This window comes from Microchirus variegatus (assembly GCF_963457635.1).
Source record: "Microchirus variegatus genome assembly, chromosome: 8".
NCBI lineage: Eukaryota > Metazoa > Chordata > Actinopteri > Pleuronectiformes > Soleidae > Microchirus > Microchirus variegatus.
Genome location: NC_139809.1, coordinates 15,557,208 through 15,585,073, shown reverse-complemented (window position 1 = coordinate 15,585,073; position 27,866 = coordinate 15,557,208). Strand labels below are relative to the sequence as shown.

General features: G+C 42.6%; 2 protein-coding genes across 2 annotated transcripts in view; one reads left to right on the top strand and one right to left on the bottom strand.

Moving 5' to 3' along the window:
- fkbp16 (FKBP prolyl isomerase 16) overlaps positions 1-4,011 on the bottom strand; it is a gene marked incomplete at both ends in the record, with an annotated part of 34,261 nt that extends 30,250 nt beyond the window's left edge. The window contains 3 exons of the mRNA XM_083893798.1: positions 2,086-2,174; positions 3,403-3,572; positions 3,645-4,011. Coding sequence (XP_083749924.1) covers positions 2,086-2,174; positions 3,403-3,572; positions 3,645-4,011 — 626 coding nt within the window. The remainder of the gene's footprint in view (positions 1-2,085; positions 2,175-3,402; positions 3,573-3,644) is intronic.
- A 3,393-nt stretch (positions 4,012-7,404) lies between these two features.
- LOC310930995 (RNA polymerase II elongation factor ELL) overlaps positions 7,405-27,866 on the top strand; it is a gene marked incomplete at its 5' end in the record, with an annotated part of 31,837 nt that continues 11,375 nt past the window's right edge. The window contains 4 exon segments of the mRNA XM_083894066.1: positions 7,405-7,418; positions 7,420-7,570; positions 11,441-11,488; positions 27,144-27,271. Coding sequence (XP_083750192.1) covers positions 7,405-7,418; positions 7,420-7,570; positions 11,441-11,488; positions 27,144-27,271 — 341 coding nt within the window.

Here is a 27,866-nt window from a genome sequence, read left to right as displayed (position 1 = left end):
GCGTAAAGTGCTCTACGTAGGTTACGCAGAGCCCTCTGCGTCGTCTCCGGCTGCACAAAATATTTTTAAGTAAGTGTCCGTCACTCCGTCAAGGGACATCAAAGATGGCAAGAGCTGCGATTGTCCCTCAGTACAGGCCGAGATAACGATGCTCTGTGCCGGCTCACAGTGAGCACCGAGCGTCCACAGAGGCGGAGCTGATCACCACCGACAAAGTCGCTGCCAAACTATAAATATCTTAATACACAAACCACATGTTTAGACTCTCAATGGCTAATTTCTCGCCTCAAATGATCTTAAAACTGCGTTCCGGGTCAGAAAAATATTAATTTCAGGTGAGAAACGGCCACTGTTTCAGTCTTTCTCTCTCGGATGCCATTGCTCACAACCTTGCGTAGCGACCCCTACTGATCGGGAGGGAAATTGCAGCGCGTATCCGGCACCACGATGGAGAACTATGAAGGCTCGACGGGTCTCTGTTGTTACGCAGTCGGATGACGCATTAAGCAGTCGGAGAAGTATAATGTGGCCTTTAGCTTCATATTTAGTGCACACTGTTGTTGACAAAAAAAAAAAACAACCAATCAAAGGACGCTCCCCAAAAGTCAAACAATTCCTTTAAAGCTCCAGTGTGTAAGAACTGGCATGTGAGACAGGGAACTACGATGGGCCATCATATGCCTTCATATGCCTTCATTAGCATAGAACGCTTCCACTTCAAAATGTAAAACAGGACAAGATGGTGGCCTTGTGTAAAGTACATAGGTTTGTGATTATACACTTACACAAACATAATTATCAGTGGTATATTCAGTATTTGACATTAAATGACCCCTTCAGTCCTTCAGCTGAGACAGTGAACGGCCTTAAAGTTCGCAACATAGTATTTTCAAGTATATTCCAATTGATTTTCACATATTCATGTACGGGACCTCAGCGAGCGAATCTGACGTTTAAAGACCCTGGCATGAATCGCTGATTGTCTGACACGCAAGATCTGACTCCACAGCACACAGACCCTAATCAGCTGCATCAAAACAATCATTACCTAAGCTCCCACTGTCTCTCTCGACCCACCCCCCCCTCCCTCCCTCCCCCGCCTCCCCCATTTTCTCTGCCACTTAAGACCGAGGGCGAGACTCCAGACACCAACTCCACACACACACACACACACACTAAGCAACAACATAGTGTTTTCAGAACATGTGAGCAGCGTTTTTTTTTGGTTTTTTTTATGTGCCTTCACCGTCTGCACTGAGCTCGGCATGACTCGTACAGCTCGGCAGTTTGGGTCCGTTGAGCTTTTAAATTGAAACTGCTGTGCACTCACAAACCACACATGGCTGCACACTGAGTGTTTGTAAGTACCGTTGTACCCTAATACTGTTAATGACTGCAGGAGTTGCATGACTCATCATAATTTGGCTATTTATATATATATAAAAAAAAATAGCTTCATATACTGAAAAGCCTTATATATACTGGTGATAACGTGCAGACAAATGAAATCAAATTACACACATTTTCTCCTGCAACATTCAGAAACCAATGTTTTTAATGCCACACACACAATTTCACCTAAAATCACGACGGCGCTCACTTTATCTTGAGTCAACACGAAAACCCATAAACAATGGGTTCTCAACGGCGCGACACACCTCCCACCCCAACACTGTGTTTGCACTGGCTCGTAAATGGTGTAAAGGTTATAAACCTAAGCCATTGGCTGTAACATGAGTGGTCTCCTCCCATAGGTTTGTGAGGTTAGACACACACACACACACACACACACACACACACACACACACACACACACACACACACACACACACACACACACACACACACCACGGATAGGCTGCCTCTGAATGGTGTCAGGAGGAAGCCATCTGCTCCTGTTTATGGTTCATTAACCCTGCAACCCTGGGATAACCAGGCTGCACCCACACAGCGGCAGGTATAAGAAGCCTGGCTCTCACAAACTGAGATTACAATCAGATCAGAAAAAAAAAACATAAAAGAACATAAATGGCCCAAATCGTGCCTCGACTTGTACTCGTGTCACACGAGCTGGAAAGTCCTTACCTTCCCAAACGTCCGTACGCGTACTGTGAATCAGCGAGCAGTAATGTGATCTCGCCCTTCTGCATGGATATGGCGCACTCCTCCAGGGCCTACAGGTGTCAAAGTCGCAACGTGTTAATTAAAAGTGCCCGCAGCTTTTTTCCCTATCAATACACAAAAATAATACAGTGTGTTCCACATTTTTTTTATTGCCCATGAAAGCTGCTGCCAGGGAGTTAAAGCTGCAGTGCGTAAACCTGTAACGTCAAAGACGCTCGCTGTCAAACGGGTTCAAACAATAGTGGAAACTTGAGTAAATTTAGTCTTTACTTTTTGATAAACAAAAACGCTGATACGTGCGTTCATCTTCCGGCCATTAGCGCAGTCGTGGCTGTAAAAGGAACTTTTTTTACAACTTGGTTCAGCAATCACTTGATTTTATGAGCACCTCAGATGTTTCCCTCACCTCTGAGTTTGACTAAGCGACCAAAATAAAGACACAGGTTAGTGCTAGCTGACATATTGCAATAACTACTGCATGATTAATCGTATTGATGTGGATGGTCATCTGACTTTTATCTGGATTGATTGTCCTGGAAAATGATGCACACATTTATTTCAATACATTTCATTTACTTGGATCCACAAACACATCCTACAAGTTTGGGGTCCCTTAGAAATGTCCTTATTTCAGAAGAAAAAACACTTTTTTTCAATGACTATAACATTAAAATAATAAGTAAACGACTATTCTAGCTGCAAACGTCTGGTTTTTAATGGAATATGTACATAGGTGTATAGAGGCCTATTTCCGGCAACCATCTCTCCAGTGTTCTAATGGTACATTGTGTTTGCTAATCGCGTTAGAAGGCTATTGGATGATTAGAAAACCCTTGAAAACCCCTTTTGCAAGTATGCTAGCACACCTGAAAACAGTGTTGCTGGTTCTTTGACGAAAGCAAAAATTATTATTGTGAATAAAAATCATTATTTCTAATCTTATCAATGTCTTGACTGTATTTTCTATTCATTTTGCAACTCTTTTGATGAATAAAAGTGTGACTTTTCATGGAAAACAATTGTATAGGTGAGCCCAAACTTGTGAACGGTAGTGTATATATAGCAAGTTGAACAATAGCATAACAGTAAACTGATACCACCTCCAGTGACTTAACGATTTCTAAGTATGTGGTGCATCTCTTTCTTGATGAGGGTCATTGGATGCATCTCGTAGCCGCTCCTCTGAACTCACCTTACCCTATTTTTATAGCCAATAATGCGACATAAGCGTTCCACCCTGATGAGACTTTTTTTGGGGGGTGTTTTTAAAGGACTCACCTGGTTTACGTCGCTGTCTCCGATAACAAACACCAGCTTGCAGTCCTTCTCCACCACAGTCCGGTCCTCCAGTATGGATTGCATCTTCACGGTGACCTCCAGGCCCGAGGTGGGGCGCGCGGCGTGCATGGACACGGGCTTCAGCACCTTCTTCCTCAAGAGCTGGTCCTCTGTGTCAGGAATAATGAATAGTGTAGGTTGAACACAATTAAAAGTAGTCACTCTCAATGATGTGTCCTCACCTGTGATGTCCTGCCAGTCATCTGCCACAAACAGCTCCTTAAAGGTCGAGGATGTCCACTCTTTTACGGCGTAATCCGGGAAGAGACCCTCTGCTGAGCTGTCCCTCTCCGAGATTTCGTCGTCCTGCGATGGGTCTTGAAATCTCACCATCTTCCAGCTGTTTGTCTTTTTCAGTTTCCTCCTGTCCTCGCACTCCGTTTCTCCGCCTTCTGGCGGAGGATCGGAGACGGCCTTTATCTCAGCGCTCACAGTTTCAGTCTCCTTGCCTTTGCCTTCCTTTGAAGGCCCACGGTGCAGCTCAGTGTCACCGTCCTTGTAGACAGACGCAGAAATGGCTCGCCTTACCACTGACTCTGCGGCCTCCATTGCGGGGTCGTCATGCTTTTCACGGCGTGGCTCTGTCTCCATTTCACCTCAGAGAGCGATGGACACCATCTACGAAAGAGCTAATCCTCCTTGTCGAGGCCAATCTTCCGCCACCTTTATGATTGTCCTTCTGTCGCCAACCCAATTTCTACCGCCTACGCTCTGTAAAAATCCAAAAAATCCATGCTGTGATCCTTTAAATCCAACTCAGAATACATCCCTCAATCCCGGTTTCCTTCACAGTTTTTATAGCCGTGTCCCACTCGCAGCCCATCTGCACTTTGACCTTCTCCGTGTCCCGCTTTGCGTCCGTCTTAGTCTACATTAGTCCAAACGATACGGCGGCGGCGACGCCATAAATTATCAACGCAGAGAAACGGGCGAAGCACAGTTGCAGCAGCAGCGGCAGCAGCAGAACTCTCAGCCAACAGGCTAGTGCAGAGGTAATCTGCAGGATTTAGAAGAGAAAAACCTAATCTGTCAGAACGCCTGTAAGCTTCTTAATGACTTCACCGCTGCGTCCCACAACGCTGTTTCCATGAATGCAATCTAGCAGGAAGATCTGTGGAGATACGAGCACTAACTTTAAAACTACAATGGGACTTTTCTTATTTTCACTTTTTAAGAAACAAGACGCTGAAGAGTGCACGCTCTAAAACACAGATTACACAGTTGTTTGCTGCATTTACGGCACGAACGTCCCGGAGAATCACATTTTCTATGATTTTCATACTTGCTATCGCTGCTAAAGAGATGCAGGTTAAATATTTACAATTTTGTATATCAGGTAGCGTAATTAAAATTGAAATTGAATGCATTTAATGCACCAGCACTCATCATATTTCCATTTCAGTACTATAAGAACATATATATATATAATACTTAAAGGTGCCATATGTAAGAATGTGGCCAAAAACAGTTACTACATTCAAATTCAAAACACAGAGGTCTTTGAAGTTTCGTTTTTCTGACATAACTGGCAACCCGTGGTTGCTCGGCAGCTGAGACTCTACTGACTGCAATGATTGGTAGACGCCACATGCAAAAACATGATTTCAAAACATAATCATGATTTTCAGTCTGCAAAATGTTTTTTTTTATGCAAATATTTTGTCTGTACTGTTGTTGTTGGTGAGTTCAGTTTGTTATATGAACATTATTCCTGAGTCTCTGTGACATATTAGGAGGATTTTATGGCCAGTTGATTTAGATTTATTACATAATGCACCTTTAAACTTCATCATCCTCCTTGTAAACAAACACGTCTTTATTGGACGTGCGGATGTGATCTTTAATCCACTCTCAAAGCATTGCTTTCCATCTGGATTAAATTAATCCAGATCCGCGTTTGCCTTTTTAAATGATGAAGTATACACTTTAAGTTGAGGTTGTTTTGACTTGATGGCGTTGCTATGTCTGCTCAACTACATATCAGAATGTCAGAGGAGACTATGAGGCTTTTCTTTTACTCTCGGTTTTTCTCGACAGCTAATTTCAGATTAGTACGTGTGATGATGATGATGATGATGATGTGAAGCACAGTATGGTACGTTCCTAAAATCATCAAAAAAAAAAGGATTAAACCACTCAACAGTGTGGAAACTGGCCTGAACCAGATAACGTAAAACGCCATTCAAGCGTATATTAAATGTCAAATTAATCAGTTCATTAAATAAGAAGACAATCAGTTCAATTATGCTGTTAAAAATGAATGATTTCGTCTTAAATTTGAGTATTGCTAGTAAATTTAGTCCAGATTCATACTTAACAATCACCTGTGGATAAAAGCAGGTTTTCATGATTACATTTACATTGAATATCGTTATCATCGACTGTGTGTTTAAACATCCACGTCTCTCAGCTTCAAAACTACAGCGTGTGTAAAAGGGTGTATTTTCTAAAATACAGTTGGAAGAGGGCGACTTGGATTGAACACAGGGTGAAAAAATAGATCAGAGACCAGATAAATACAGGCTGGAAACTCTGGGGGCCCGAGTGGCCAAAGAGGCAAAGAGGGTGACCTGAAAAGCTTGAGTCAAAGTGTGTGTGTGTGTACATGTGTTTATATCTTTGTGAGGTCCAAAAAACAACAACATAAAAACCTATCTTTAAGGGTTCTTTTGGGGGTTAAGACCTGGTTTTACGGTTAAGGTAAGGGTTAGGTACTTAGTTGTGATGGTTAAGGTTATGGTACGGAACGAGGGAATGATGTGTCATCACTAAGATATAAAAACAACTTTGTGTTTGTGAACTTGTATTTGTTGCCTCTTAAGGACCTTTTCCCTGCAGTAGTAAGGCAGAACCTAGTTTCTGAGAAACTTGTTAAGTTAAGAGATGACATTTTAATTTCTGCTGCGAAGTGTTAGGGTTAGGAGCGAGGGAATGTAGTGTCCCCACTAAAACATAAAAACCAGTTTGTTTCATTTCTTAGGAACTGGTTAACCCTTTAATACAGTTTGCATTAGACTCACTCACATTTTCTGGCCCTTTTATGACTAAAATAAGTCTTAAAGTGCAGACAGACATTTTGAGCCGTAGGTGTTAAAAGGTTAAGTTAACAAGGGCTGCAACAATTACTCCGATAACCAAAGCATCCAGTCGCTAGCACTTCCGGCACATGCTAACGTAAACGTTGATGTTAGCTGATTTAATGTAGCTTACAAGGGCTGCAGCTATTCAATATTTTTGTAATCGAGTATTCTAACGATAATTTCTCTATTAATTGAGTAATCGGATTTGAAAAAAAAATATATATATATATATATATATATATATATATATATATATATACAGTACTGTGCAGAAGTCTGAGGCCACCGATAGATTTGTTGTTTTAGCAATGCTATAACGATATATATATATATATATATATGAGGGTGGAACCCTATATATTTATATATATATATATACATATATACATACATACATATATATACAATACATATATATACACACACACACACATATATATGTATATATATATATATATATACATACATATATACAAATAATTTTTTTTTAGAAAATAATAAAGAAAAATAATAATTTTGCGTCCTCGATTAATCGAAAAAACAATGGGAATGGGTTATATCTATGAAGTGTCCCTGCTAAAATACAAAAACGAGTTCGAGTGTATGCGTGTGTTTACTTGTATGTGTGGCCTCTTGAGGACCTTTAGCCGGCACCGACCTTGTGAGGACTGCAGTGGACTCACGGAGACTCGGGACAATGCTATATTTAGTCTGTCCGTTAGGAATGGAAGTGAATGTAGTGTCCTCAGAGGAATAGCTGTGTGCCAGTGTGTGTGTGTGTGCGTGCGTGGTGGTGCGTGTGTGCGTGTGTGTGTTAGCCCCGCCCCCTCCCTCTCTCTCTCTGTGACGTCTCTCAGGCTGAATGTCACCAGTGAGGCTCAGTTGTAGAAATGGCAGCGCTCACACAGGAGCATCGCTATGGACTCTCCTGTGGACAGATCCACAAAAACGCTCCCAACCAAACTCTGTACCACGTCAAACTCACTGACACCGCCATCCGGACCCTGGAAGCCCACCAGAACCTGAAGGTACTAGAAATGACTCAACTTTTGTCTGCGTATATATATATATATATATATATATATGTATATATATATATGTGTGTGTGTGTGTGTGTTTTCTCTCTCCGTGTATCCTCTGTCTCTAACTCCGGAGACTGCAAACACAGTCGCCTCTTCCTCTTCTTCTTCTTCTTCTTCTTCTTCTTATTGTTGTTGGAATAACAAAGTAAAGTTAAAGTGACACTTTGATGTGGACGGATCAATGCGTCTCGCGCACAGCTCGCGGCACTGGTTTATTCTGGCTCTGTTACAATAGACGGCAGCGCGAGCTTGATTTATTGTCATCATAATAACATCATACACATGGATTCACGGAGGGTTAGTGCATTAAACCACACAGTAAGCAATAATAATAATAATAATAATAATATATATGTAATTATTTTTTTTTTTTTATTATTTTGGAGCTGTAAAGGATTTAATTTAAAGTTCCCATGTGACAGTGGTTTGCTTTGGAAAGCATGTTGTTGTTGTTGTTTATATTTAACATACAGCTGTTATTGTGATTGTCACAATGGTGGACAATGTTGTTTTTAACGCGCTGATTCTGCTCCTGTGTTTTAGTTTTTATCGTTTGCGTTTACGGTCCATTAGATTACACTGGAATCATTTAGTCTGCCCTCGCTCCCTTCCACAGAAACGCATGATAAGACAGTTATAGTCTCGCAGCAGCAGCAGCAGCAGCAGCGTTTGCTTTGCTTTTTCACGAGCCGTCAAAACAAATAAGTGCATTTGCGCGTGCGTCACGTTCCAGGACCATAATACAGTAAGAGTTAAAACAACACACAGTGTTCTATAAAGTACCTAAACGGCATACTTGAGTAAAAAAAAATACAAGTACCTTTACCAGAAGTCACTTCTAAAAATAATAGTAATAACAATATTACTTCAGTAAAAGTCTTAAAGTATATGACATTTACTGTACTTAAGTAAGTATCAAAAGTCATTTTCTGATATAAAATGTAATTAATTAATGTGCAACGGTGGCTCTTAAAAATAAGGGTCCTTCTACAAGGGCTGACGTTCTACCTGGAACCATTTGCTTCTGAAAAGGGTTCTTGGTAACACTAATGGTTCCAGTAAGAACCATTTTGATCCAGAGAACCCTTTAAAAACCCTTTCAAGGTTCTTGGTGGAACCTTTATAAACAGGTTCTACCTGGAGCCAACAATGAGGACAAGCCGAAGAACCTTATATGGTTCGACTGAGCACTTTTACTTCTTAGAGTGTAGGTCAAGTTGTCTTTCAGTTGGAAGGTTGCGGGTTCAATTCCTGTCATAGTCTATAATACGTGCCCTTGAGCAAAGACACTTAACCCCCATGTTGGAATGTGTGAATGGTAAAACTGTATCCAATCAAATTTTTATTTAAAACGCACAGAGTTGCACAAAAGTGCAGTTAAGTCTAAAATATGGGGTTAGGGTTAGGTTTAGGGTTAGTAAGGGTTAGGGTAGAAAAACAACACTGTCAAAATGAGTAAAACAACACGAATAAAAGTTGAACTCGCGTTGTGGTGAAAGCTCATGAAACCAAATGTGTCTTTAAATATATATATATATATATATACATATATATATACAGGCCATAATACCAACTCTTCTTCTTCTGATTTTATTTGGTAGTAATGTGCAGCAAAGACAGTTGGAGGAAATGTAGTGGAGTACAGACGCGTACACTGAAGTAGAGTAGCAAAGTATTTGTACTCTGTTACTCTACAGCTGTGTGTACACATGTGTGTCTGTCGTCTCTGGAGTCTGCAGTTGGCCCACAGGGCTCGGCAAGTTGCTGCTCAGCCCTTGTGTATAATTGTTTGTTGCCCTTTACACGCCTGGAAGCCCGCCCAGCTCCAGAGCTCATTGGTCTGTGAAGAGAGAGTAAACTTCACAGAGCTCACACACACACACACACACACACACACACACACACACACACACACACACACACACACACACACACACTCTCGGCCTGTGACAGCTTCCCTTCAGCGAGAGAAAAAAAAAAAAAAAAAAAAGTTTTCCCCTGTAAAAGCGTCTCACTGTGATGTGAGATTTCCTATTAAAACACATGTGTTTGTTTTCTGATGATCACGGCTTTGTGTTGTCCACATTACGCTGTTATTGTGTCAAAAAAAACAACAACAGCAGCACATAAATCCAGCTCTGGGTGTTGTGCGCCTGCCGTCCACATTACCGCAGTGTTTTTGGAATCGGGGGAAGTTTAAGAATGCAGCTGGCCCAGTTTGCGTTTGAACACTGCGTTTTTAGTCTGGACCAGTAAATTAAGTGCCAGTTATGCACACTTTATGTCAATAAAAACAGAGCTGCAACTTCATTTTAGCGATCATTCATATACTTGTCTGGGCCATAAAACGTCAGAAAACGCTGATTGGTGTTTCTCAAGCCTCGAAATTAGGTCTTATTTTGTCCAAAAGTTAAAATTTAACAACAACCCTAACCCAGCATGTAACGATTATCGTATTGAGCGACTATTTATCACCAAATCGACATATTACCCACCCCTAATATCAAATGTGAAACAGCAGAACTTTCCCTGAAAGGTTTTCCATAAACATAAAGAAAAAAATGACTTTAAATGACTGTAATATCTATGCCAGGCCTGTATGTGGTGCTGTAATGGTTACATGACGCGTCTCTGTGGTGCTGGTATGAATGCAGACGGTCTTCAAGATGAACGTTTCACTGCATGTGTGATTCTTAAACACGTCATCACATGAGTTAAAAATCCAAAAACGGTGAAAAAAAACACCTAGCAAAAGTGAGTGTTACATCCCCAAAATGTCTTCCAGTGCTAACGGCGCTAACATTAACGCACGCCGCGTTTCCATGACGACTGACCAGAAAAAGACGTGCATGATGACGACGTCATGTTTACGAGTCCAGGCACCGTTTACCAGTTAGCCTCCGTTAGCTCCTTTAGCGCCAGTTAGCATGCCGACAGTCGAACTGTAACGGTCTGTTTATGAAACGAAAAGAGATACATCGCTACGAATAACCAGCGTACCTGTGTACTGCGTATGTGTGCCTCTGTTTTTAAAGGTTAGCGTTACTTTAGAGAGTCATTTTAACAATCGGGGAGTCACGTAAACATGAGGTCACGCGCCGCTAGCACCAGTTATCAGTAAGAGTATATCATCAATTATTAATTGACGTTGAGAATTGAAATTTTTTAAACAAGGGAGTCTTACAAATTAAAATTAGGAGCATGTTAATCGACCAGTTATTGTGAATTTAATCTCACTATATAACTAAAAATAATTAATAATCCAATTTTTAACCTGCTAATCTCGAACCCTCTCGTGATCCAGGTTTTATTCAGCTGTGTTTGAAAAAAACAAAAAAAACCTCACAAACATACAGCACTATATTACATCCTTTAATATTTATTATTCCATTCAATATTAAATGCGGCGCAAAATCAGAGCAACGCTCCAAGATAAGGGGGGAGATTTCCACCCAAAACCATTAATAATAAATTAAGAGTGCTATCAATCATCATAGTCTCCCACCTATTAACCAGGTATCATGCCGACACTTTATTGATGATTTTAATAGAAAGAACCAGGTTTACTGTGATTCTAAAGAGGAGTGAAGTAGAAACCCACAAAATAAACCATAGAAAGAGTTTCACTGGGATCTGCTTTTTGATTTCACGAGCTGAAAACGACACATAAATGAGAACTGAGAGGCTTTTTATGAGGAAACTTAACCACTGAGCAGAGCTAGAAAAAAATAATACACTGTATGTTCTCTTTGTAATTTGATTATCAAGCTTTCTGAATCAATGACAGGTTCCTTCTTGTTGTCTCTCTTTCCTCAGGCACCGCTGTCGAGTCAGCCAGCGATTTGCTTCAAGGGGAGCCAGGGGGTAAGATGTTTTGCATGTTTCTTCCCTAATGCCTCAGAAATTGAATGCTCTAATTGGGTCTGATTCACCACGGAGCTGATACTTGTGACGGTTTTCTGACGCTCACGTGCGTCCACGAGCACGAGGAAGAGGAGGAGGACGTAGACCTTCCAAATGTCAGGATGAGTTTAGTGGTTCGCATACACCGGCCAAACTGAAGTCACACACTTGGCCTTTTTTTTGTTTAGACTACCGTTTAGTTTTGGATGCTTTCCTCACGTCGTCGCTTCGAAATGCTTCAAAAATGTCACACACGTTTAGTTCGGTCCAGTGTCGTTCATGTTTTTGTCTTCTCCTGGTAAGGTCTGGACTCTGTGGTGGACAATCCATGTGGTGAAAATGACATCTCATGTTCCCCTGAACTGCTCTTTCTTAATTTGAGCCTGACGAACACTGGCCGTGGGCCGCACGAAGGGATAGTGGCAAGAAGGGAATCGTGGTTTGTCCACGGTTTGGCCTTTCTGTGTAGAGTGTGCACGAGTGTGAACGGTTGTTTTTGGCCCCCTGAGATGGAACTGGTGACCTGTCCAGGTTGTTACCGCACCATTTTGTATTATGTCATGTGGGATTGGCTCCAGCAGACCCTGCAATGCTAATGCTGGAGGCATAAAAAGACCTCATTCCGTATATTTTGGTAGTCGCCTGTTCCCAATTTCTGGGCACATGAGGTTTGCTGAACCTAGGACCTGACCTACTAAAGCAACCCCGGACTGTGTGGACACAGAACTAACTAAACTGACATTTTACTTCCTCGGTAAACACGAAAGAAAAGGCTTCATAGACACGAAAATCCCCAAAACGACTCTAACCCAGGGACGGCATAAACTCTACTGATTATCTACCGACAAATGTATGAACCGTGGAGCAGTTAACGACACATTCACTAGAATTCCTAAACTAAGAGAAACAAAATACATTTTATGAGATAGAAAAAAAAACGGTAACGTTTTGTGGCTTTGGGGACTTTTTTTGCCACCAAATTGTCATTGGTGTGGTTAGCAGGATTTTTTAACCAAGAAATAATATAACCCAAGCAAACACAAATAATTGTACAATTGTATTACCTCCTGATATCACTGTTTCTTTATTTTTTTTAACAATCGTAGTAGGCCCTAATGAGAATATTACAGTGTCTACGCATGTGTCTGTGACACAGCAGCAGGAGAATGTGCGGAACTTCCAGGCAAAGGGTGGCCCCAACGTACGCAAAAAAGTACGCTACACAAACTTCCAGCCTCAGAGGATTTACGTGTCCAGTGGATACATTTTATATATGACGGCAATGTGCCGGCTACAGTCCGCAAATGATGGCTTTTCCAAATGCTAATTGCTGTTAGCTGCCGGAGTTTCCTGTGTCTCATTTGCATTTAAAGAGACAGGCACTCAAAAGCGAGCGTTCTGAACAGGGCTGTTGGGCAGGGTGATTGAACTTAGGGCTGGGCGATATGGCCTCAAATCAATATCACGATATGTCGAGCAGCTGACCTCGATAACGATAAATGAACGATATGTTTGAAGTTGCTAAATCGCCTAATTTGAATAACTGACCATTTGCCTGATATAAGTGTCTGAGTGTCTTAAAGGTACATGAACATACAGGTAGCCTGCCTACCTACACACTCTGCCAAAAACTACTTTTATTTTTATTTTTTTTTGAATTATCGAATATATCGATAACGGCAAAATGACGTCGATTATCGTCGTAAATTTCGATAACGATACATTTTTCCGATATATCGCCCAGCCCTAATTAAACTGCTGTGGTGCTTCATCCTTAATATATTTTGACCAAAGCATGTCACAGACATGTTCATTAGGGCACCAGGGAACTAGAAATAGGGTATAATATGTCTACTTTAAGCTCCTTTCTGGACAATTTTTGAGGGGAACGTCGGAAGCCCAGATCCTATGGAGAAGGTGTCACAGATTTGCGGTTTTGTCAAATAACCTGGATTGCATAGTTTACATAGAAAGCAGGTACCACGGAACATTCCTGCGGAACGGAGGTAAAGAAAGACGCCAGTGTCGAGGCCAGGTTAGCACAAACCCTGCCTGCCATTGCTGCTTCTAGGACTACTACAGGTTCACCGCACAATCAGGGCCCCCCCATCTAAAGAGAAGCTGTTCTAAGCTGTATTGACGGAAAAGGACTGTACACAAACGTTGGGGCGCCGTGTGCTCACACGAGCCGTAAGACACGGTACTCTATACCCTCAGGCTGTTAGCCAGGTTACTGGGTCAGGCTCGCAACTGGGAAAGCTTTGTTCAGGGAGGGGGGGAGGAGGAGGAGGAGGAGGAGGAGGAGGAGGCAGGGGAACTGGCGAACCCCAGGGAGCCCTCATGTCTATCTGCGCCTGTTGTCTCTGTGCATGAAAGACTTAAAAGACAGTTTTCGTAGCGGAGGTGCATTTTTTTATTTATATTTTTAATCCAGGAACATTTAAAAAAAAAAAAAAAAAAAAAGCAGAAATAATCTATATGTTGTCATGAAACATCTGTGAGGGCGGATTAACCTGCTTATGAAGTGATGGTAAGTGAGTGCAATTTAAGTGCGCTTTAATCATCGAATGGGATTCGGGTGATAATATCTCAGCCGGTGCATTACATATTCAAATTGCTTTGCGGAATTCAAACACGGGGGCTCCCTCCCTCCCTCCCCCCACCGACTCCCTCCTCCGACAAGAGTCCCAGAGCTGGACGATTGGGCATTAATGAGCTAGCTGCAACCACTGGTGGTGGTGGTGGATGGGGGAAGCCAGATTAAGCCGTTAGTGGGGGGAGGATGTTGGTGAACATGGCAGTCTGGCATTTTACAGACGAGAGGATAACCAGTATCTGTGTCTCCAGGTCGAAAGGGTTACAGCATCACGGGCGTAGCAGGGTAGATGACGGTGTTCCCCTATTTTTCTTTTCGTGCTCATAACCTTCGCACAAAAACGCAGCACACAAGAGGTTCAAGAGGTCATGTGAGGGAAGCTTGGCGTCCGTTGACAGTTGCCAGCTGTAGAGCTGCGACTGCACAAGCTGCGACTGCCTCTCTGTGATCTTTCTGCTTCTTTTGAGTCGCATCGCGTGTAAAGAGGGCACTTCAAGGCCCACGCAAACCAGAGGAATTCTTCAAATCACCGTCCTGGCACGGCTCCAGGGCTCAGCGGTATCGGGGGGCCAGGGCTCCCCATCGAGAAACAGAACACTGAGGTTTTTTGGGGCCTGCCATTTTTCTCTTACCCGGCGGCATTTGGTGTTACGATTGTAATCGTCTGCCAACGCTCAGTGTTCGAGGCACGATTTCTACTATAAGTTTTACTCTAAATACAGACTTCAGAGGATGAGGAACTGAGTGAATAAAACAAGTGATGATAAAAATGATAAAGAAATAAAAAAGCAGGAGTGTTTTCTTGTAAAAACTCAAAGCTGAGCAGACGTTTTCATTCTTCTTTCATTTGAAATCACCAGAAATGAGATTAACACCAGTCAGAGTTACTCAGGAACCACAGGAAATCTCTTTTTGTGGTCCCTCAAGATATTGGCAGACGTGTGTCAATACAATACCGTTCAAAAGTTTGGGGTCACTTAGAAATGTCCTTATTTTTGAAGGAAAATCTCTTTTTTTCAATGAATATAACATTAAATGAATCAGAAATACACTCTATACATTGTTAATGTGGTAAACGACTATTCTAGCTGCAAACGTCTGGTTTTTAATGGAATATGTACATAGGTGTATAGAGGCCCATTTCCAGTGTTCTAATGGAACATTGTGTTTGCTAATCGCGTTAGAAGACTATTGGATGATTAGAAAACCCTTGAAAACCCTTGTGCAATTATGTTAGCACAGTTTTGCTGGTTCTTTGACGAAAGCAAAGAGAATAAAAATGTATTATTTCTAATCTCGCCAATGTCTTGACTATATTTCCTATTCATTTTGCTCTTTTGATGAATAAAAGTGTGCATTTTAATGGAAAACACAAAAAAATTGTATAGGTGACCCCAAATTTCTGAACGGTAGTGTATATTGTGAATTGCAATAGTTTAAAACACGTGAGTCTCTAAAAGGAAAAAAGTCCTGGAATGGCCTGGAATTTCACATACTAGTGCCAAGCCTATTCATACAGGGTGCCCCCCGCCCCACAGCCTGTGGTCCCACCAGAAACACTGAGAAACAATATATTTCACTGTCCCTCAAAGATTCATTCATTCATTCCTTAACTACCTACAGTAGAAGTCATTCTTTTATATGTACTGGGCCAAATAGGACAAGCACATTTATATTTTATATATTATATAACCAGGTTCAGGTTTATTTCTTTTATTCTACGTGCCAGTGTCAGATGTGTCCAAATTTTAAAGGAGGGGAAATAACATGACATTATACTTCTTTTACCAATTTGTGCTTGTTTAAAATGATTATTTCATGTTTTGAAAATTTGGCCCAGGTGGGTTTGTATTTGAAAAGTAGTGTGTCAAAGTGCCCTTAGCATAATCTGTAACCCTAACCCAACCCTAACCCATGTGGCATAACATTGAATGGTTCAATATTTATTGTACACTCTTAGAAATAAGGGTTCCAAAAGGGTCCTTCTACTAGGGCCCTTTATAAAAAAAGGTTCTACCTGGAGCCAAGGAGGTTCTCCTATGAGGACAAGCCGAAGAACCTGAGCACTTTAATTTCTGAGTGTGCGCCACAAACAGTCATCGTGATATTGTCGGACGTTAGCGTTGTTTTTGCTGCGTCAGGTGTGAAACCAGCTCCCGAACGTTAAGCTGCAGTTTCCAGCGTAATTGTTTCCTTGTTTCTTTACGAGACGTTGTCTTTTATGTGCGCAGCTGTCACATAAAGGCAGCGATAGCAACGGCGGGACGAGGGGAGAGTGTGTGTGTGTGTGTGTGTGTGTGTGTGTAGTGTAGTGTAGTGTGCTTTCTCTTTGAGATATTCTCATGACGACTGTGTGTGAATGCTCAGCTTCCTTTCAGCTCCCTCCTCCTCCTCCCCCCCGGGCTCTTGATTATTGTGCCATTTCACCCCCGTGTCTTGGAGGCTGAGGTAAAGGCATCAGGGCCTCTACCTCACACAAGACTGCTCTAACTGTACACAACCCCCCACCACCAACATCACCACTACCACTTTCACCTCCCGCTCACACACTATAAATAAGCCTTTTGCTCCGTGTGTCTGTGCGTGCACACATCATTTTCTTCCCCCCCCGTTTTTCCTTTTTCTTTTCTGGAAGCTAATTAGAATAACAATAACAGGAATGCGGTTGGAGAGCCGTCCTCTCCCAGTGGCACAGCAGCGAGCCGGAGCGCTGTCCCACGTGTTTCTGAAAGGGCACACGCCACTCTATTCATCCAGATGTGTTAAGCAAGGCAAAGTCTGTGTGTTCGGCGCTCGGCCTCGAGGCCCACGGTGTTTACGCAGAGGCACTCGGGCCCTCTGTTTTTTTTTATAAAGATCATACTGGTGTATTTTGGGGAGAAGCCTCATGGGATCCCTGTATGGTTACAGACGACATCTTTAGTTAGCTCCTTCTCTGTCATTATTGTGTTTTTCGGCTTTCGCACAGCCGATCTCGAAGGATGCCATGGCGACCGTGGGAGTGTTTTACGAGTGTTTTATGGTCACAGGGGAGCTGTAAAAGATCAGACGTCAGTGGCACAAAAATCGAGACGGGCAGAGTGACGAAAAAATTTGCAATTTTCTAGTCACAGTCACAGCATATTTACGTTTAAGTTGTGCACTCTTGTTATAATTCTACAATAATCACATATTTTTCCAATTTTCTACAGGTATGTTCAACCAAACACAATGAAGAGCTTGAAAAAAACAAAAACATTTATATAAAGGAACACGTATTCACCATTAACTAGGTGCTTACTAACATGCATATAAGTAGCATACTAGCTAGTGCTGGGTACGTTGACGCCGTTAACGTCATGTTTATGTGACTCCCAATTGTTAAAATTAGTCTCTAAAGTAACGCTAAACTTTAAAAACAGACGCACACATATGCAATACGCTGGTTATTTGTAGCGCTGCTTTTCATTAAATAAATAGACAGCTCCAGTTCGACTGTAGGCGCACTAACGAAGCCAAAGGAGCTAATGCAGCTAACGGAGCTAATTGGTAAATGGTGCCTGGACTCTGGCATCTTTTTCCTGTCAGTCGCCATGACAGGAAACGTGTCATGCATCAATGTACGTTAACCTTGACGCTGCTAACCACCGCTAACGTGCCCAGCCCTAATACCAACCCTTTATTAGTAAAGATTAAGCACGTATTAACACCTTATGTAGGAAAAAAATCTTTATTCATGTCGTAATAGAGGTAGAATAAGGTGTTTAAAGATGACAAATAAAGGGCTAGTATGCTAATTATATATGTTAGTAAGCACCTCGTTAATGGTGAATATGTGTTACCCAAACATCTCTTACATTTAATCCTTTGTCAAGTAACTTCACACAATGCTGATTAAGCTTATTAGCTAGGTTAAGACGTGTTTCTGTCCGGCAACCTTAGCTTACTTGCTACACAACGTGCTAAGCGAAAAGGTTGGAGTATGGACTAAAAAACACGTCTACGAAAAGGTTCAGAAGTGAATTCGACAGCACACTTACTGCCCTCTGCGCTGCTGCCGTATACACGCAAATGCTCCCTCAACCGGGTCACCAAAAGGTTACGAACTGCAGCTTTAAAGTTAGGAACGCCGACCTCGGAATTGCATCCAATAAATCATTCTACGAGAAACAACTGTTGATTCTCTCTGGACAGAGTTCATACTAACATTTAGGAGAGGGAGACTCTGAGGAGCTGTTATCGCAAACATTTTCTTCTCTTTGACTTAAAAATGCAGAACAACAGGATATGAACAACGTAGACAGTACTGGCAGTGTTTGTGTGTGTGTGTGTGTGTGTGTGTGTGTGTGTGTGTGTGTGTGTGTGTGTGTGTGTGTGTGTATGTGTGTGTTTATGTGTGTGTGAGGAGCCTTTAAAGACTAAAGCCCAAGAGCATTAAAGACAGAGCTACTGTTTAACCTCAAGACACGGTGATTTGCCACGGTTATGTAATCCTTATTAGGATAGGGTTCGAAGATGCACTCTGGAAAAAAAAAGGACATCATTCTCGTTACTCTATTTTTTTTTCTAACAACAGCTGTCTTTATGTTCCCCCCCAACAATAAATCCCAACGTATCAAGGCTTAACAAGAGCATGATGGCAGATATGGAAAGTCTATATTTACCCGAACGGTCACGCCACGCGGTCAATACTGCACATATGCAGTATAGAAAAAAAAAAAAAACACCTAATCAATAGTTCCCGTCATTTTCTCGAAACAACAAATGTGTTTATGCAAACTCATTTTTATACGTCTCATCAGAGCGGGCCTGCGATGGATTTCCCCCTCTCTCTTTGCCTCCAAGATAATCAGGCTCGAACATACTTTCCAACACACAATCTGTGAATTGTTAAAGGATTACAGAATGCGTGCTTGCATGGGGAGAAACGTCCAGTCGTGGGGGAGAGAGAGAGAGAGAGAGAGAGACAGAGAGTGCAGCGTTCCAAGTGGTTTCTGGGGGTTGCCACAGTGAAACGGAGAGGCATCAACAAAACCTATTCCTGGCGTCGGGTGCATCTGAGGGCCGACAGCGAGGGCCAAGTACAGCAAAGTGCAAAGGGAACTTCCAAACACTGACACCATCAATTGCAAATTAGGAAAAAGAACAATAAGAAAACACAGTCTTAGACGACCTGAGTGCTTTATAAAGCGTTGAATGATGTTGTTATTTTGGAGAACACCAGCCTACCACAAAGTTAAATAGGGAAATTGTGTGTTTTTTTTTTAAATGGTCCAAAGTTAGCTAAAGCGCTATGCTTCATCTAAGTGTCACCCTATCCACATAGAAACATAATTCAGAACACCCTATCATACATTAAATGGCATTACATAAAATTAGCGATGGGCGTCAACGTCGGCACACATGACGTGTTTCCATGACGACTGACCAGAAAAAGACGTGTGTGACATCATGTTTACGTGACTCCCGATTGTTAAAACAAGTCTCTAAAGTAACGCTCAGCTTTAAAAACAGAGGCACACATACGCAGTACACAGGCACGTTGGTTATTTGTAGCGCTGCTCTTTTCGTTTAATAAACAGACCGCTCCAGTTGCGCTAATTGACGCTAAAGGAGCTAATGCAGCTAACGGAGCTAACTGGTAAACCGTGCCTGGACTCATTGACACCGTTTACATGCCTAGCACTATTTAAAATATGTCACACTTGACAACTTGTCGAGTCTGCCTCTGCCTCCTTAGGTGACGCTCTATAAGCTAGCGTGTATTGTTTTGAATCAATTGACCTTTACGTCACAGAAAAACAAACGGCGAAAAAGTGAGATGGATCGTGTTGTAGTTCTGTATGTTTCCTACCTGCTGTCAGACCGGGGGAGGAAATATTGGTGCATACACAGAATGCCAAGTAATCGGACTATGAATCGCATTACCCAGGTATGTTGTATGTGTATAAGTACTAGTTTGATTTTAGTCAGACTAATGCGTTTCCCTGACATCATTAACCAAATGAAATTCAAATGAATATCTTAGTCTGACTAAAATCAGACTTTACGTGCATGTAAACGCACTGACAGCGACTGACAATGCAAGACAACAAATGATGCTACATTTTTAAAACGTGAATGGAAGAAAACATACAAAACAGAAGCACAAGAGACACGGTCTTAAACATCAAATAGACGTCTTTACAATGGTCGTCTTTTAGTCCCCTGTCCCTCTGTGTATAAAGAGGAAGGCACTTACAGGAAAGAGGGGTGGGGTGTCTGGGGTGAAAGGAATGAGTGTTTGTTAAGGTTGACAGATTAGCCACAGCTTCTTGGGGATAAAAAAGGACCGATTCTGCTTGGCATAAGAGGCAGTACCTTGGGGGATCCTCCACAGTTGCCCATCCCCATATCACCACACTTACTCCTGTCAGTTCCCCCACCCCCCATCTTTTCCCGTTCCTGTCTTTACCAACCCCCTCAATGAATAGAACCTCGAGCACAGGAACAACCACACACACACACACACACATCCAGGCTGACGCTGAAAGCATGATTTAAACCATGAGAGGTGATGTCACGTGCTTTGTTTTTAACAAATGAGTCACCGTGGAACCGTGGCACAGAGTGGAGGACAAAGAGAAAATTGGACCCTGACCCCCTCTACTTCCAACCACTTGACAGCGTCCGACACTGTACTCGCAGAATCTGTTATGTCAAGTATCAAATCTGCCCTAATACATTGACCTAAATAAAGAGTGAATCAGGGACAATTACACTTGCTCCCGTCAGGATCCTCCTACCCCCCCATCTTCTCTCCTGAGTTGCACATTCCTACAGGAAGACTATTTAGGACAATCTCCTGGCTCCACTGGGAGCCACAGCTGACCCCCTCCCCTCAACACACACACACACACACACACACCCAAACCCCCAATCCCTGCTTTACCCCCCAACAACACACAGCCACACGTCCCTGCTGTTCATGAATAATCCAGGCAGACCGACAGGCCACTGCACTCAGCTTTGTGGGGGAAGAAGCGAGAACAAAAGACGGGCGGCTCGTAGAGCAGCTATGGCTGAGTAGGCTAAGATGAGAAGACAATGGTAACTAGTGTCAGTAGAGACAGGGCCAGGAGGCAAAGACTTCAGAGTAAATCACATATCCAGGCGCCTGCGTCCACAGCAGTGCTGCCATGCCAAATACCAGAGCTGGGAACCCTGCCTTCGCTTCGCCTTCGTCAAAGACAGAAAGAGTTGGAAAGAAACCGAGATCCTCACAGCGTTCCCAACATCTGCTGGGAAAGCTGGAAAAAAATAATAAAAGAAGAAGAAGCACACAGGACGAAAGGGAAAAAGTAGATTTCTTTTGTGAAGAAATTCTTCCTTCCTCACTAAATCTCAGGGCAAAGAACAGTATTTAACCTTCTTTAAAAACGCTGAGGGAAATCATGCAAGAACATCACAAATAGTGGCTCCCGTTGTTGTAGTCGTTGAGATGCCGAGCGCCCTGCTGAGATGTTCTGTTCCAGTCCAGTTCACACCTTACAACAGCTTGAAAGTATTTGACATCTCCCAAACATGGGAGGCCTGGCTGGGAGCAGCAGATGTGGCCGGGCCAAGGCCACAGAGGCAGTTATTTCATCAGCCTGCAGGCTCCATGGGGGGGCTGCACTGACAAGGTGCTAAGGATCGCTGTTTCCGATGCCATTTGGTTGCTCTGACTCACAGTGGAGTCACGCTACAGTTGCTCGTGTGTCTCTTTGTACCGGCCGTTGACTTCCAAGATTCTTTGAGCGAGTCGTCAGTCTAAAGGGGCCGGCACGCGCCAGAACGAGTTTAGCAGAATCTGCAAAGTTTTGTGTCATATCGGCTTTTTATCCACATGGTACTGGCCTTTTGATAGCCCTCAAAGGTTGTCGGGAAAATGGGTCCAAGTGTAAATATCCTTGTGTTTCCAATACGGAAAACGATGATGTATAGGCCCACCGCTCTATCCTAAAGGCCACATTATACTTCTCCGACTGCGTAACCACGGAGACCCCTCGAGCCTTCATAGTTCTTTGTCATGGTGCCGGATACGCAATGCAATTTCCCGCCCGAACAGTAGGGGTCGCTACACAAGGTTGTTGTTGTGCTTTTGGCAACAGTGAGCAATGGCGTCCGAGAGAAAAGACTGTGGTTGTTGTTGCAGCTGAATAACATTGAAACAGTGGCTGTTTCTCACCTGAAATAAAAAAATTTCTGTCCCGGAACGCAGTTTTAAGATCATTTGAGACAAGAAATTTGCCATTTAGAGTCTAAACGTGCTCTGTGTATTAAGATATGAAGTATTTATAGTTTGGCAGCGACGCTGTCGGCGGTGATCAGCTCCGCCTCTGTGGACGCTCGGTGCGCACTGTGAGCCGGCACAGAGCAGAGTTAGCTCGGATTGAGCTGAGGACCAATCGCAGCCCTTGCCGTCTCCGTTGTCCCTTGACGGAGTGACGGACACTTAAAAAATGTTTTGTGTAGACGGAGACGACGCAGAGGCTCTCTGACAGGCTCTCCGTCGACGCAGAGAGCTTAAATTGCTGGCTTAACCCTTAACCACGCTAGCTTGTCCCATGTCTTTTGTTTTTGGTGTATTCCTGTGGTAGCTTTACGGCGCCACATACAGGCCTTATACTACAGCGTTTAGAGCTGTTTTGAGTGTTTTTTGTACATATGAAGAAATGCCTCAGGAACAAAAAGTTGTTCTTCTATTACGTTTTGCGTCAAAGGTCTCTAATGGTAGCTCAGTGGTAGAGTGAGTCGACTCACAACTCAACTTGTGGGTTTGATTCCCGGCTCCGCTAGTCTATGAGTGGTCATCAAGACTATAAATACAGACCATTTAATATATCATTTTGTGGGAAGCGCACAGAGCATCTCGGCCCGACTGAATCCAGTCGATTGTATACATGCAATAGTATTTATAATAACACCAAATTAAGCCTCTGTCTTATTAGTGATCAGATGAAATAATGGACACAATCATAATTGAAATATAAATAAAAATAAATCTACAGAGCATAAGGAACTTAATGAATTCAGCCCCGCACACAAATGTAATAGTTATCGGCGTATGAATTGGCTTATGGGAGAATTCACCAGAAATATTCTGTACAACAAAACAAAGAGATGATTCATACTGCATGGATGCATGGATATTAATTGTACGTATACGTGATATTGAAGATATATAATGTCCCTTCCTGCATGTGACCTCTTTGGAGTGTTAGGCTTCCTCTGCCTAAAAAAAAAAATGACTATACAGCAAAACACAATACTCCGGCATCAGGAGCCTCAGGAGGATCAGACCAAAGCTCCATATGAAGATGGCCATGACTCAGCATTTCCATGTAAATCTACACTCACTTGATTGACAGCACTTTCCGGATCTTTGTGCTGTTAGCAAACGTTGAGTCACAGACTAAACACAGTTAATTTGGGACCAAATTGGCTGCGATGGTGACTCAGTGTTTTAAGCTAATCTAGTCACCTGGACTAAAACGGACTGTTCTGACCGTTCAGTTTGTTCTTTTTCAGTTTGTAATTGTTGGCTGTTGTCTGCAATAAATGTCACCGACTGAGCACGTAATGTGATCTTGGATGTTTCCTGATGTGGTGAAGATACAAAGCAATGGCATTGTCAGTCGGTGACTTGATAAGCGAGAGCTTTACGGAAGTCAAAAAACAATGACGTCTTTTAGAAGCATTGCAGATTGTAACTCAACATCCCAATGTTTTGCTTTCATTTTCACAGAAAGACTTATCATTTGACAAGTGTATATCATAAGGAAGTTACTGTTAAATCAACATGCTTGCCTTGGCTCAAAGCTGTTACACTGCATTGTGTAGTTACAGGATACGATAAACAACAAATGGTCCATGATACCAATAATATCACGATACAACTATTCTGTGATAATCAACATATTGCAAGAAAATCGTATAGCCTTAGGTCACGATATCTGTCTAACTGAAGAAAACAAGTGCAGAATTTCTCTATTTATTCACAACATAGAGAACATCGCTTAATGTAGCTTTCTCCGTAGCCATTATCCCGCTGCTAACTCTCTCTTCTTCAGCCTTGTAACTTCCACCCAAGTTTCCCTCATTCATTTGAACAGCGTCTCCGTGAGGAGACATGAAGTGGTGACGCCTAGCAAGAACTGTTTACTTTATATCACCTTAATGTATTAATTAAAATATCGTTATTTGCTCTGGTGTATCAGTTAGCATGTCGCACAAGGAAGGATATACAATATATATTTACCAAATCAATTATATATTGACCCACTCCAATAAGAGATATGTTGGTTTTGTGTTAAATAAATAAGAGCATTGCTAGCTACTTTGAAAGCCAGGTCAGTTTCTCCTCCCTTGTTTTTAGCCTTCGTTGTAAGTTAAGCTAACTAGTTAGAGCTTGTGCAACACTTGTGGGGACTGTGTGTGTTTGTGATCCCATGTTTAGACGGTTGGGAGTCAGGGACTGGGAGTTATTAATATCGTTATTTGCTCTGGCGTATCGGTTAGCATATCGCACAAGGAAGGATATCCAATATATAACCAAATCAATTATATATTGACCCACCCCAATAAGAGAAATATTGGTTTTGTGTTAAATAAAAAAGAGCTTTGCTAGCTACTTTGAGAGCCAGGTTAGTTTCTCCTCCCTTGTTTTTAGCCTTTGTTGTAAGTTAAGCTAACTAGCTACAGCTTGAGCAACACTTGTGGGGGCTGTGTGTGTGTTTGTGATCCCACGTTTGGACGGTTGGGAGTCAGGAACTAGGAGTTGATGGGTTAAATGACATATGGTTATAAAGCTGGAGAGGGAAGCTGTGAATAAAAACCGGGGAACAACCTCTGAACAGTCTGACCTGAGTGACATCGATTAGAATGTGAATGTGAAGTGTGCATGGTGGCATGGATCGGGGTGACAGGCAAAAATAATGCATTGCCAGAGGCGGCTCGTAGCGCTGTCATGGACTGAAGCAGGGGACGGTGGTGGCGCTATTGCAATGCTAATGCTTAAATTGAGCACTCTCATTGTATTGCGTTCTCTTTTAGTTGAGCACTTTAATTTAAGAAACAAACCCAAATGCGCGTCCTCTGCAGCACGTCGCTTTTGGGTGACTGGTTTCTTATCATTTTGGTCGAAGTGGCGTCTGCTCAAAAACATAAAGTAATAGGTCCTGAGGGCCGTGCTCACGCTGATGCTTTTTTGATTGATCGCTCCTAATTAGCGTAAAAAAAAAAAAAAAAAACTGGAGCAGACATATGCATGACTCCGCTTTACCACTGCATGTGAACGGTCAGACATAAATAGGGCAGAATTAATGGTCAGCTGTGTTCCTCAAGTATCCATGGCCTTGTGGGCTGCTTTGTGCTTTATGTTGACACGAATGGGCTTGTGCACATGAAGAAAAGCTGGAGGCTGACGGGGGGAGGGTGAATGGCATGCGTTGGGGTTTTAGGAGAGGCGGAGGAGGAGGGGGTTTTGGGGGAGAGGAGTTGTTCATTGGCCCCATGCTGCAAAAAAAACTGCTTATGGCTTTGCTGCATGACTGGGCATTTGTGACAGCTATAGCCCCTGCCTGCCACATCGGGCCCGCAGCGCCGCACTCTCAGCCGGTCGATTTATAATCAATCACTTATGACTGATAACTAAAAGAGACAGCTTCAAGTCCGTCTCACTGACGTTTTGGCTTCTTCAGACCTGCACTCAAACACGCTTTGGCCTGAGGTGGTAACACAAGAAAAAAGAGGACAAAAAAGGATTCGTCATTAATAAGCACATACTCACGCTCGTGACGGATGGGGGATAATAATTGGGGTTCGGGCAAAATCTAGGGCAACATTTAACCGTGCATTTTCAGGCTGAAACACAGCTGCGGGCGGTGAATAAAAAGGCAGCAATAACAAAATGGCTTTTAAAGGCACACGTTACCTGATAGTGATTTTCAATGTTGAACTGTCCTTTTTAGCGGAAGTAGGTTTTTGGGTCATTTTATGTAACAGGTTTTTCTGGCGGAAATGGACTTCACCCTGTTGTTGTCTTGTTTGTTGCTACAGAGACACGGACACTGTGTTTGACGGAAGAGGTAGATAGTCATACAAGGGATTTAAAACTATACTATATTGTCATTTTGGTTGCAGGTCACTTATTCCTGACCTGGTGATAGATTATTCAGGCTCAAACAAACAAACAAAAACAGCAATTCAAGATTGTTCTCATCAGTTTTTATTAAAACTACGGTGGCCTTTGCGTGCCAAAGACAATGCTGTTTCTTCTTTGTTCTGCTATAGATACTTAGTGGCCTAAGATGGCAGCCTCCGTAAAGCAACGCAAGTGACTCAAACACATAAAAAGGCTTGTTCTAAGGCTTCAAAGACCAAAAACAGTGCTGGGCACGATAACGGCATCAACGTTAACGCATGTTAGCATGACGAATTTCCATGGCTACTGACCGGGAAAAGACGTGCATGACATCATGTTAATGTTAATGTTAATGTAATTTTAAGTAGCATTCTAGCTAGTGCTGGGCACGTTGACGCCGTTAACGTCATGTTTACGTGACTTCCGATTGTAAAATGAGTCTCTAAAGTAACGCTAAACTTTAAAAACAGAGGCACACATATGGTTATTTGTAGCGCTGCTCTTTTTGTTTAATAAACAGGCTGATCAAGTTCGACTGTAGGCGCCCTAACGGTGCTAATGGAGCTAATGGAGCTAATAAAACTAACTGGTAAAAGGTGCCTGGACTCCTGGACAGGTAAACATGATGTCACGCGCGTCAGTCGTCATGGAAACGCGCTGTGCGTTAACGTTGACGCCTTTAGCGTGACCGGCATTAGTTTTAACACGTCACTCAAATTAGCAATGCTAGCAGATACAAAACTGCACCATGGAAAAGTACACGTTCACAAACTTGCATCTACTTGGGTTTTGTAAACACAAGCAAATGACATGGAGATTATATTTTTACCTCTTTCTTCCTCTAATTTCATAATCCCTGTGTTTGTGTTTGACAGTATATAAAGATCCCAGCACCGACCTCGGAGTCTCCCGATGGACTGCGAGTCTTCTCCTTCTACTTGTCCAGCGACAGCAAAGACAAGCCTCAGTCCAGCTTCGACTGCATTCACCAGTATGTCTCGGGGTAAGCAGCAGCACGCTCAAGTCTTTCCACAGCCGAAATGGAATTTGTAGTAAATTTGGTGCGAGACTGAAACCACACACTGAACACTGGCCTCTCTCTTTTCATACAACAAGCGCTCAGCATCACTCGTCAGACGACGCACAAACAACACTACAATAACAGCCAAACGCGGTTATGTTATGTTATGACTGAACCTAAGAGGTGTGACCTGTAATAACTGAGAACAGAGAGACAGTGTCTGTGGCTATGGAAGAGGGTGAGAGAGTCACATTTGCACCACAACTGCACACTTATTGATAAGATTGAAGCGAAGTGGAACAGGACAAGTAATCACACGGAATCGCAAGTCCTAGTATTCGGGGTTTGTCATTCAGTGCTCTTTGCGTAACGTTAGGAAACAAAAGATATTATTGTGTTTGTCCAACTAAAACTTTTAAGGCTTATATAATTCATGTAAAATGAAACTGGGAGACCAACACACCCAGATAATGTAAGTGCGAGTCGGATTACTTCTGCATAGTCTGACTCGAGCTAGCCCAGCTTGCTCTGCGCATTCCACACAATTCCAAATCCGGGGCTTTGACCCAGAAATAAT